General features: G+C 44.4%; 2 protein-coding genes across 4 annotated transcripts in view; both read left to right on the top strand.

The window, feature by feature from the left end:
• The window catches only part of PLA1A (phospholipase A1 member A), a 30288-nt gene extending 27584 nt beyond the window's left edge, over positions 1 to 2704 (top strand). Inside the window, exons 11-12 of one of the 3 annotated variants that reach the window (XM_053564582.1) lie at positions 84 to 169; positions 2230 to 2701. In XM_053564582.1, the coding sequence (XP_053420557.1) occupies positions 84 to 168 (85 nt within the window). In that variant the 3' untranslated portion in view covers position 169; positions 2230 to 2701. Of the gene's footprint in view, positions 1 to 83; positions 170 to 2229 lie in introns of all 3 variants that reach the window. The other 2 variants (XM_053564581.1, XM_053564585.1) reach the window with 2 other exon arrangements.
• ADPRH (ADP-ribosylarginine hydrolase) overlaps positions 1 to 11716 on the top strand; it is a 107533-nt gene that overhangs the window by 64168 nt on the left and 31649 nt on the right. The gene's annotated exons all lie outside the window — the stretch shown is intronic.

The raw sequence follows: 11716 nt of genomic DNA on the forward strand, positions 1-11716 counted from the left end.
ACTGGAACTCGAAAACCACGTAATTTCTAGCCCTCACTCCTGACCAACCAACAGGCTGCCCTCTTCTTGCTCTTCTCTTTCAGTGAAAATATGGTCTGCTTACCTGAGCCAGTGAACTTACAAGCAAGTGTGACTTTTCTTCATGACCTGAAAATAGCTGGTGTATAATGTAAGTCTGGGTAGGACGCATCTCCCTGGATTTTCTTGAGGGTGGTGTGGTGAGGATTTGTGTGCGCTTATTCCACCATTACCACTAAGGAGGAAGGGGATACTGTTGGTTCTGTTTCCCATAATCCGCTTCCTTGGAGGGGAGAGATGACTCATTTAACAGAACTTGGTTTCCACTGGCAATCTTACGTAGATACCATTGAAGCTTTCCTATTCATTCTTAACTGTAATTGCCTCATAACATAGGATTCTATAGAAACATATACAGAGAAAAAAATGAACTTCATGGACTATCTGAATCATTTAATTGTTTTATTGGAATGGAATTCTGCTATATATAAAAAAGTGTGATTTACACTTTGTAGGATTGGAGAAAACAGTAGGTATTGATTTCTCTGTGTTAAAATAACATCTGAAAAGAAGTTCTTGGAAAAAGAGCAGGGCGGAGGGGTGCAGAGGAGGACAGCATTGTTCATCAACTCTTACCATTGCCCCCTCTAGATGTCTGGAAGGTCTGAGGGAATCAGAGAGATCTCTGGGGAATACACATAGATTTTCTTGAAGTTAGCGCTCTCAAAAGTTGATCTCTGGGAGGTGCCTGTGGCTCAGTGAGTAGGGTGCCGGCCCCATATACAGAAGGTGGAGGGTATGAACCCAGCCCCAGCCAAACTGCAACAAAAAAAGCTGGACGTTGTGGCAGGTGCCTGTAGTCCCAGCTACTCAGGAGGCTGTGACAAGAGAATTGCCTAAGCCCAAGACCTGGAGGTTGCTGTGAGCTGTGATGCCACAGCACTCTACCAAGGGCGACAAAGTAAGACTCTGTCTCTAAAAAAAAAAAAAGTTGATCTTTATAAATAACCTGTATTAGCTACAGTTCAACAAAAAACATATGGTGCAGCTGGGCGCAGTGGCTCAGGCCTGTAATCCTAGTACTCCGGGAGGCCTACGTGGGTGGGTTGCTTGAGCTTAGGAGTTTGAGTCCAGCCTGAGCAAGACTGAGACCCATCTCTACTAAAACTAGAAAAAACTGGGCGGCGCCTGTGGCTCAGTGAGTAGGGCGCCGGCCCCATATGCCGAAGGTGGCGGGTTCAAACCCAGCCCCAGCCAAACTGCAACAAAAAAAAATAGCCGGGCGTTGTGGCGGGCGCCTGTAGTCCCAGCTGCTTGGGAGGCTGAGGCAAGAGAATCGTGTAAGCCCAAGAGTTAGAGGTTGCTGTGAGCCGTGTGACGCCACGGCACTCTACCCGAGGGCGGTACAGTGAGACTCTGTCTCTACAAAAAAAAAAAAAAACTAGAAAAAACTGAGGCAAGAGGATGGTTTGACAGCTTGAGACTGTCTCAAAAACAAACAAAAACAAACAACAGAAAAACAGATGGTGCACTGGAATTGGGTAATTTGAGGAGATTGAATAAAAAAGGACTGATAGGGTTTGGATGTTTGTCCCTTCCCCAGTCTCTTGTTAAAATTTGATCCCCTGTGTTTCCCCGGTGTTGGAGGTGAGGCCTGGTGGGAGGTGTTTGGATCATGGGGGCGGATCCTTCACCAATGGCCTGGTGCCCTCCTTAGGGAGGTAATGAGGGCCTTCTCCTTCCTTAGCTGAGGAGAGAGTGGCTGTTGATAAGAGCCCAGGCCTCCTCCTCCCTCTCTTGCTCCTGCTCTCCCCACACGCTGCCTGCTGCCCCCTGCCCCTCCACTGTCCATGACTGGAAGCCCCTGCCTCCTCACCAGAAGCAGATGCTGGTGCCAAGCTTCTTGTGCAGCCTGCAGAACCACGAGCCAAATAAACCTCTTTTCTTTATAAATGACCCTGCCTCAGGTGTTCCTGTATAGCAGTGGAGAAGAAGCTAATTCGGGACTATTTACAATAGTCCTTTGTGGGGAAAAGCCACAAAGACAGTGCGGCTCCCTGAGGCCAGTACCAGTGGAGGCTGCTACTACCCCAGGCTGAAAGAGGCGAGGCTGTGTGGGCAGCACCAAAAGCTGAGATGGAGGGGGTTTTGGGCCAGCAGCAACCCTGCTGGGAGGGCCCCACAAACACTTCTTCCTCCCTAATTCTCCAGCTAGCAAAGCCCATCGAGTGACTCAGAACAGAAGCCAGTGGGCAAGAAGCACATCGTCAGGGCCCAAACAGGCCCAGGCACAGGGCGAGACAGAAGTGGCTGGAGAAGGAAGGGGACGGGGCTGGGGAGCGAGCGCAGCTTCACCGCTTTCCCTACATTCGGGTTCCCCTTGCATTCTTCTGTTCTTTAAATTTACTTTTTTAAAAAAAACTTCAATAAATGTGCTTTAAAACAGAAACTACTGACTTGTTGATTCACTCTCCACAATAAAGACAGGAAGAATGATGTAAGCAACAGGCTATAGTTACCCCGTCTGGGCCAAATTATCTGGACAACCAGGAGACAGAGCTTCAGCCTTTATCCAGGCTGTGAAAACGCAAGCTAAAGGGCAATGTGAATATTCACAGCGATGCTTAATCTTCTTCACTGTTGTTAGCCCAATGGGCCTCAGCTAAGACAGAAAGGTGTCAGGCCTAGGCTATAATGGAAAAATACCAGTTAACTCCTGGAAAATTTCCAGACTGCAAGCTTTCAAAAAAAAAGTGAAGTAAGTCTAGTTCACTCCCAAGATAGATGGGAAAATACTAATTAATTTCTTGCTTCTAGTTCACTCCAAGTTTTTTGCTTGGCTAACTCCCTGGGAAACAGACCAGGAGGTACCAACTATTCCCGGACTGACCTTTAAACAATATCAGGTAGGGAAAATACTGAAACTAAGATGTATGGGGGGAAAATACTGAAACTAAGATGTATAGGGGGAAATATTAAAACAAAGATGTATGACGTATAACTAACTTTTGCTTGCTACTCTATCCAGATGCACCTGGCACAGCCTGCATGCCAAACAGGATGCAGACCAAGCGTTAAAAACTTGATCCCTTAAACACTCGGGGCTGCTCTCAGAAACCCCATGTTGGGATACTGAAGCAGTCGCTGGCCAGCTATTCAATAAAAGGACTCCTCTTTAAATTTTTTTTTTTTTTTTTTTTTTCAGTTTTTGGCTGGGGCCGGGTTTGAACCCGCCACCTCCGGTATATTGGGCCATATACTGGCACCCTATTCACTGAGCCACAGGCACTGCCCCAGCTCTTCTTTAAATTTAACTTGTTTGGCAGTGTGATCTTTGTGGAACTCCTGGGCACAACACTATCATAGTCATGTCTGAAGATTCCACATATTCCCCAATACGTAGGCTTTACTCTATCCAGGTTCCCTGTGAAACCCCCCGGAGACAGTCTCTCCCTGAGCTATATGAAGCTGTTCTGTGTTCGCCATGCTGGGAGACGCCATGTAGCACACACTTCTTCCCTAGTTTTCCCTGCAGCTTAGTGGCTTTCTTCCAAGTATATATAAATCATGCTATGCTTCTGTGATCAAAATCCCCATTTGTGTGATAATGATGCTAATTGGTATTGAACTGACCTGACCTGGTTTCCACTGTCATATTTTCCATTTTGGTTTTGGCCTTAGCCCTGCATTGCTTTGCTAATGTCTTCTTACTTATTTTAAAGCACCTTACTTTAGACTCTCTCAGATGTTATTTTGCTCTCCATCAGAAACTTTAGACGATTACCTTAACTGGAAAACCAATTTCTGTATATAGAAATTAGTCCTAGAAATAAATACAATGAGAATATAACAATGTTTAAAATTCCAACTAGATACTGTGGCTTGCTGAAGGCTCTAAGTCCCGGACCTGTCCTTTGCTTATTGAAAATTAATTAGCAAGTGCATGAGAGATGTTAAAAACCTATACACTGAACACAGAGATTTTCTTCTATATCTAACTAGTGGATTGAAAGAATATAAAACATGCATAACTCTCTCACTAGGAGATTTCTTCCTTCCTTTTTTTTTTTGAGACAGAGTCTCACTTTGTTGCCCAGGCTACAGGTCCATGCGTCAGCCTAGTTCACAGCAACCTCAAACTCCTGGTTCAAGTGATCCTCCTGCCTCAGCCTACTGAGCAGCTGGGACTATAGGCTTGTAATACCACACCCGGCTAATTTTTTTCTTCTTTTAGTAGAGGCAGGGTCTCACTTTTGCTCAGGCTGGTCTTGAACTCCTGAGCTCAGGCAATCCACCCACTTTGGCCTCCCAGAGTGCTAGGATTACAGGAGTGAGCCACCACGCCCAGCTGATTTAATGTCGTTTGATGCCGGGTATATGGAATCCCTAAAATCATCTTGTCTCGGGATACGTAGCCAATACTTTGGGAAACCTGGCTTTAAGTAGTTGGGATGTCTGTGGGCTTAGGGAAAAGGAAGAACTAGCAAGAAGCTCTGCTTGATGGCAGGGCAGAGGCAGAGCTTGGATCTCCTTGCCCAACCATACTGCTCACAGTACTCTGCTGCAGTCTTTGTGAACAGGGATGACTGCAGAACTAATTCAATTCAACAGTGAGATTCACCACCAAGTGCAAGATACACCGCTGAAAGATACAGAGCAATCTGACCTTAAAATAGCCACACGACAAAAACAGTTAACTTTGCAAAGTTTTTTACTATGTTCCAGGTACTGTTCTGAGTGGTTTCACCACTGTTAACAAATTTTATTTTCTCGGGAAGCCTGGGAAATGCTATTATTATCATCTTCATTTTACAGGTAAAGAAATTGAGAGGTTGAGGAACTTTCAAGATCACAGGGCTAGAAAGTAAAGGAGTCAGGATTCAAATACTAGCTGTCTGGCCCTAGAGCCAGGTGATTAATCACTTCTCTAACGAGGCTCAGAAATATAGCAGGAAAGCCCCTCTCAAAGGTTCAAAATGCAATTCTGCAGGACTATCCATATAGCTTGCAGGACCCAATGCAAAATAAAAATATGGACTCCTTGTTTAAAAAACTAAGAATTTCGAGATGGTGACAGCAGAGGATGAAACCAAATGCAGGGCCTTTCCAAGTGTGTAGCCCTATGTGACTCTATGGGACACCAGCCCAGCCACCAGGTCAGCCACACACTGTTAATCCCCAGAGGACCTGGCATGCCAGCCAGCTCCACAGTGTCACTGGGAACCCTGATGAAGCTTCCGTTGGCTAAGAAGAAGGGTTGTAAGGACGAGAAAAATGTTATAGGGTTTTTGAGAGGGGCGAAAGTGTTTCTTGCAGGAAATATTCAGACCACAGGGGCCATTATGGTATCAAGTGTCACTAAATTTTCAGGCAAATGATGATTAAGACTCTTCAGCCATTTCTACACCAGAGGCTGGTGGAAGCTTGACCCCTGCAGGTCCTGTGGCAGGTAGTGGGGAGCCCATCTCCAGAATGATTTTGGGAACACTGGCTGTCTTCACAAGATGCTGGGGGAGACTGGAATTGGGAAGGGTTGATGAGGGGGGAAATGACTTCCTGTTCTCTTCTGATCCATACTTTGAGAACAGACCCAGGACAGACAGCTTCCCTTGCCAATGGATCAAACATTGTGCCTTGACTACAGATTTCCCCATGAAAATTCAAACCTTGGCCAGAAGAGTCTTTGCGCTGTCTGCTCTTGTAACCCTTAATACCTGGCATACAGTACTCTCAAATATGTGTTAAAAAATTAATCAATAGTCCCAGGGAGTATTTTCTCTTCTAAGAGAAAAGAGATTTACTGACTGATAGAACTCACCAGTGAAGCCATCCAGCCCTGGATTTTCTCTGTGGGTAGTTTTTCACTCATTCAATCTCTTCACTTGTTACAGATCTACTCAGATTTCTTTTTCTCTTGAGTCAGTTTCAGGAGTTTGTGGCTTTTTAGGAATTTCTTCATTTTATGTAAGTTAGAGTACCTGATTGTTAGCATGTAATTCTTGATGATATTCACTTATAATCCTTTTTATTCTTTTTTTTTTTGAGACACTTTCACTTTGTTGCCATAGTTCATAACAACCTTAATTGATCCTCTTGCCTCAGCTTCCCAAATAGCTAGGACTACAGGTGCCTGCCACAACCTGGCTATTTTTAGAGATGGAGTCTCACTTTTGCTCAGGCTGGTCTCAAACTGCTGAACTGAAGCAATCCACGGGCCCCAGCCTCCCAGAGTGCTGGGATTACAGGCATGAGCCACCGAACCCAGCCGAATCCTTTTTTTTCTTTTTTGTAGAGACAGAGTCTCACTTTATGGCCCTCGGTAGAGTGCCGTGGCCTCACACAGCTCACAGCAACCTCCAACTCCTGGGCTTATGCGATTCTCTTGCCTCAGCCTCCCGAGCAGCTGGGACCACAGGCGCCCGCCACAACGCCCAGCTATTTTTTGGTTGCAGTTTGGCCGGGGCCGGGTTTGAACCCGCCACCCTCGGCATATGGGGCCGGCGCCCCACTCACTGAGCCACAGGCGCTGCCCCCTTTTATTTCTATAATGTCAGTAGTGATGTCTCCCCTTCCATTCTTTTTTTTTTTTGAGACAGAGTCTCAAGCTGTCGCCCTGGGTAGAGTGCTGTGGCATCACAGCTCACAGCAACCACAAACTCTTGGGCTTAAGTGATTCTCTTGCCTCAGCCTCCCAAGTAGCTGGTACTATAGGCACCCATCACAACACCTCGCAGTTGTTTTTTTGTTGCAGTTGTTGTTTAGCTGGCCCGGGCTGGATTTGAACCCACCAGCCTGGGTGTATGTGGCTAGCACTGTAACCACTGTGCTATAAGCGCCAAGCCACCTCTTCCATTCTTGATTTTGATAATTTATCTTCTCTATTATTTGTCAGTTTTGTTGATATTTTCACAGAATTAACTTTGGTTTTCTATTCTCTATTTCTTTTTGTGGTTTTTGGCCGGGGCTGGGTTTGAACCCGCCACCTCCGGCATATGGGACCAGCGCCCTACTCCTTGAGCCACAGGCACCGCCCACCTATTCTCTTTTTCATTAATTTTCACTCTAATCATTACCAGTTTTTTCCTTTCTTGATCTAATATTCTCCCACATTTTTTAAAAATAGCACAAGCCACACATCTGACTTGAATTTTTTTTTTTTTTTTCTGTTTGTCAGTCTTCACTGAGGCAGCAGATCCTTCACAGCCTACTGCCCTGAGAAGGTATGTCATGGGGTAACAGTTTTGGGGAAGGGATGCACTCACTGGTTATGTATCAACATGATATTCTGCTACATATGCATAACTTATCTTCACTCCTGGACTACAAAGATCTATTTCAGAGACAAACTGGGAGTGGAATTTTCCTTAATGTTATCCTCTATAAAGTCCGAAGGATAGAATACACTCATTTCCTCACTCAAATCCTGAGACAACAATGATTGTTTATTAGACATCTTTCTTTTTTATGTTGTTGTTGTTAAGCAGGCCCAGGCCAGGTTCAAACCCCCCTCCTTGCCCCCATCCCTGGTGCCCAGGACCAGCACTCTAACCACTGAGCTACAGGCATCCAGCAGACGTCTTCAAAAAATCATTCCTTGGGGCAGAGTGCTCTAGTAGGCACCTACACATTTTGAGCTGTCTTTCGAACTCAAAGGTTATCCCTTTCACTGAAAACTGACCCCATCTACAAAATGGGCAGTCCCTGTTGTACTGTATGACCAGAAGCAGACACTTGACTCAGTCGGGACAAGTGAGATTTCCTTCATGCAAGTTTAAAATTATGACTAAGAGGCAAACGATACTTCCAGTAGTTGGAATTGTAACACATGAATTCAGGAGCTGAGGGCAATCATATTCTACCATAAGGAGAGAAAGACAGGGACAACAAGTATGTAGGGAAAGAGAAACGTGTTGCAGGTCTCCTGAGGACGCAGAAAGAGAAGATGGTGCTCGCATTCCCGGTGGCTTTCTGTTTCTCCCATCTAGCCCCATATTGAAACCCAGCAGCATTCCTGACTTTGAATTCCACAAGACACCCCTGTGTCCTTATAATCGATTCTCCTTTCCTTAATCATTATCATCAATATCATTATATTGATTATATAATAATCAATATATACTCTGCCCCCAAGGAATGATTTTTTGAAGATGTCAATAGTTCAGTGGTTAGAGTGCTGGTCCTGGGCACCAGGGATGGGGGCAAAGAGGCGGGTTTGAACTGCTTAACAACAACAACAACATAAACAAGGAAGATGTCTGATAAACAATTGATATATTGATAATATGTCAATATCATTAATATTGTATATTAACATTATAAACAAAAAAGAAAACTTTCTGAACATTTAATATGTGCCAGGTAGAGTTCCAGAGTCACCCTACTCAAATTATCTAATTTTACCCTCCCCATTAATGCTATGTATTATTTCATTTTACGTAATGAAAATGAAAGCCAGGGAAATTAAGTAACTTACCCCTGGCATAGTTAGAATAGGTGAAATCAGGATTCACTCCAAGGCCATCTGACTGCAGAATCTGGGCTCTCACCACCATGTCCTACAGTTTGGCCTGTTCAAGCTGGTGTCTAGTACTTGCAACCAAAACATCTTAGCTAGATCTGGCCCCACTCTGCTTAACTAAAATTATCTGCCATTTTCTCCCATGTGCTGGAGCCAATACTCTCCTGTGATTTTGCTACTGCTTCCCAGTCCTCCTTTTAGAGTCTACCAATCATTCAAGTTCTGCTTTCAATTCTGTCTCCTCCAGGAAACCTTCATGTCATATCAGTATCTAAGCTGCTGTGCAATGGTGGTTAATAGCTCACTGCATGTAAGCTTCTATGATGAGACGGTAAAAGATGGGCTGTTTTCTCTTTCTCTGTGTCCTACCACTCCCCAGCATAATTCATCATGAGCATGCAATAAGAGCTCCTTGAATTGAAGACGATAATCTTTTTGGGGTGGGGAGGGAACAGTCTCAAGCTGTTGACCTGGGTAGAGTGCTGTGGCGTCACAGCTCACAGCAAACTCAAACTCTTGGGCATAAGCAATTCTCTTGCCTCAGCCTCCCAAGTAGCTGGGACTACAGGTGCGCGCCACAATGCCTGGCTATTTTTTACTTGTGGTTGTCATTGTTGTTTGGCAGGCCCGGGCTGGATTCGAACCTGTCAGCTCCAGTGTATGTGGCCAGCACCCTAGCCGCTGAGCTACAGGCACTGAGCCATGAAGACGATAATCTTAGTAGTGTAGACAAAGGCAGGGAGAGAAGGACAGACACAGAAGGGGGTGACATCTTTTCATTCAGTGGCAGGCATCAGGTATGGCCTTCATTTATTTATCTTGTTTTAAAATTTCACCTGTCAATATTACATTTTAACATTTAAAATCTCTTTAGAAGAAAAATGTGGTTATATACAAAGGACATTATATTGAAACTTAAATATTCTCTAAGTGCTGAGTTCTCACCCAGCAGCCCGGACCTCCTTGCTCAGTGGTTGCCAAGTGACTGACAGTGTTCCCCTCAGTCTCAAACGCACCTCTGTCCTCACTCTGGGGCATACCCCAGGATCTGGGATGACCCTCACAGACTCCCCCATCCCAAAGGAGGTTGGCTTTTTCCCCTTAAGAAGAATTTCCTTCTCTGTTCCTATGAGGGATCAGTCTTCTCTGATCCTCAGTATTCACCCCTCATCTGTGAAAACACAACTGTTTTCTTTATGTGTCCATTTAGTGTCCTGAAAATAATCCAAACTCAATTTATCCAAACTCAAACCAACATCTTCCCCAAAGTTGTCCCTCTTCTTTTAATGGTAATAGCTACCACCATCATGCAATCATCCAGGCTTCACGCCTGAGTCTTCTTTGATTTACAACACCATGGTGCTAAAAATTTTTTTAAAAGTCATTCCCTCCAGGCAGCACCTGTGGCTCAAAGGAGTAGGGTGCTGGCCCCATATGCCTGAAGTGGCGGGTTCAAACCCAGCCCTGGCCAAAAACTGCAGAAAAAAAAAAACGTCATTCCCTTCTTTCCTCTAAGATACGATTTATATTCAGAGACTGTCTCTCAATTTCTTCAAAATGTGCTTGCAATCTGTCCTTTCCCATCTGTTCCCTTTGTAAGGCTCTGGATTTAAGCACCCACCCCTGAACTGGTCTTTTTTCTTCCTGGGGTTGAATAGGGAGGAGAAGCAAAAGAAAGCTGGAAAGTGAAACTAGAACTCTCTAGAATCCCATGTGGAAAGGGGTAAATAAATAGTTCTAGTAATAAGCAGTGGAGTTTCACAAAGATTTCAGAATTGCCAACTAAATGCCACACACATGGCACTGTGTGAGGAGAAGGCACCACAGCAATAAACAAGAATCCCCCAGCCTCAAGTGCCTGGAGAGAGAGGAATGCTGAGGGAGCGGGTCCCAGAGGATGCTCAGAGCTCTGAAGTGAGGGGGTAAACGCTGGGAGGGGTAGGGAGAGTATGGGAAGGAAGACGGCATTGTACTGGCTTTGATGGATGAATAGGATTTCGGGGATGAATAGAATTGCCTGGTTCTTGGTCAAAGGTTCAGTTCACAGGCTGGACTAATCTGATTTGTCCACTGACTGTGCCCTGGGCTTCCCCTATGGAAGCAAAGAAATCATGTGACAGTTGGTGATTGTGTGCTGTGTCAGACACTTGGGGAAGTATCACGTCAGAGAAGTAAACTAAAAGTGAAATAAAGTCTTATGATCTCCAGGTAAATTTCTGAGTGAGAAGCAGATGTCAGTATAGAAATTCAATGACAATTAGCAGTAAAACTGCTGACATCGTCACTTATAATTTCACTTCAAGATTTGTGTGGGAGTCTACAGGAAACCATGATGTCAGCAACATAAAGGGGCCGGGTCGGTAGCTCACCTCCAGTCTGGGAGGTGGAAGTGGGTGGATTGCTTGAGCTCAGGAGTTCAAGACCAGCCTGAGCAATGGCAACACCCTGTCTCTACTAAAAATAGAAAAACTAGCAGGGCACTGGGCTGGGCGCCTGTCGTCCAAGCTACTTGGGAAGCTGAGGCAGGTGAGCTATGATGCCATGACACTCTACCGAGGGTGACAGTGAGACTCAGTCTCAAAAAACAAAAACAAACCCCTCCCAAATCTGACAATATTACAAGATATCTAGATGCAAAAATCCTAAACAAAATATTCTCAAACCAAGTCCAGAAATACACAAAAAGGGGAATGTATCATAATATAGCATTTATTCCAGGAATAAATTGGGTTGGTTCCAGGAATGCAAGGTGCTTTAACATTTGCTATCTATTAATGTAATTCTCAACATCACATGTAGAAAAATTACTTGATAAAATATAATATTCACTCACATTAAAAATAGAAGAGAATTTCTTTAATCTGATAAGAGTATTATAAAAACCTAACAGCACACATCATATTATATTAATGGTAAAATACTGAAAACATTTTCCTAATCCTAGCACTCTGGGAGGCTGAGGTGGGCAGATTGCTTGAGCTTATTAGTTCAAGACTAGCCTGAGAGAGAGATATATTCTATCTCTCCTTCTATTCTGCTGAAGGTCCTACCCAGTACGATAAGGCACCAAAAGAAGAAGCAAGAAAAGGAGGGAGAATAAGTACAGAAAGAAGGTGTAAGTCAGGAATAAAGAAATGAATCTCCCATGATTGCATTAATGTACACAGCTATGATTTAATA

Source organism: Nycticebus coucang, chromosome 16, assembly GCF_027406575.1.
Source record: "Nycticebus coucang isolate mNycCou1 chromosome 16, mNycCou1.pri, whole genome shotgun sequence".
NCBI lineage: Eukaryota > Metazoa > Chordata > Mammalia > Primates > Lorisidae > Nycticebus > Nycticebus coucang.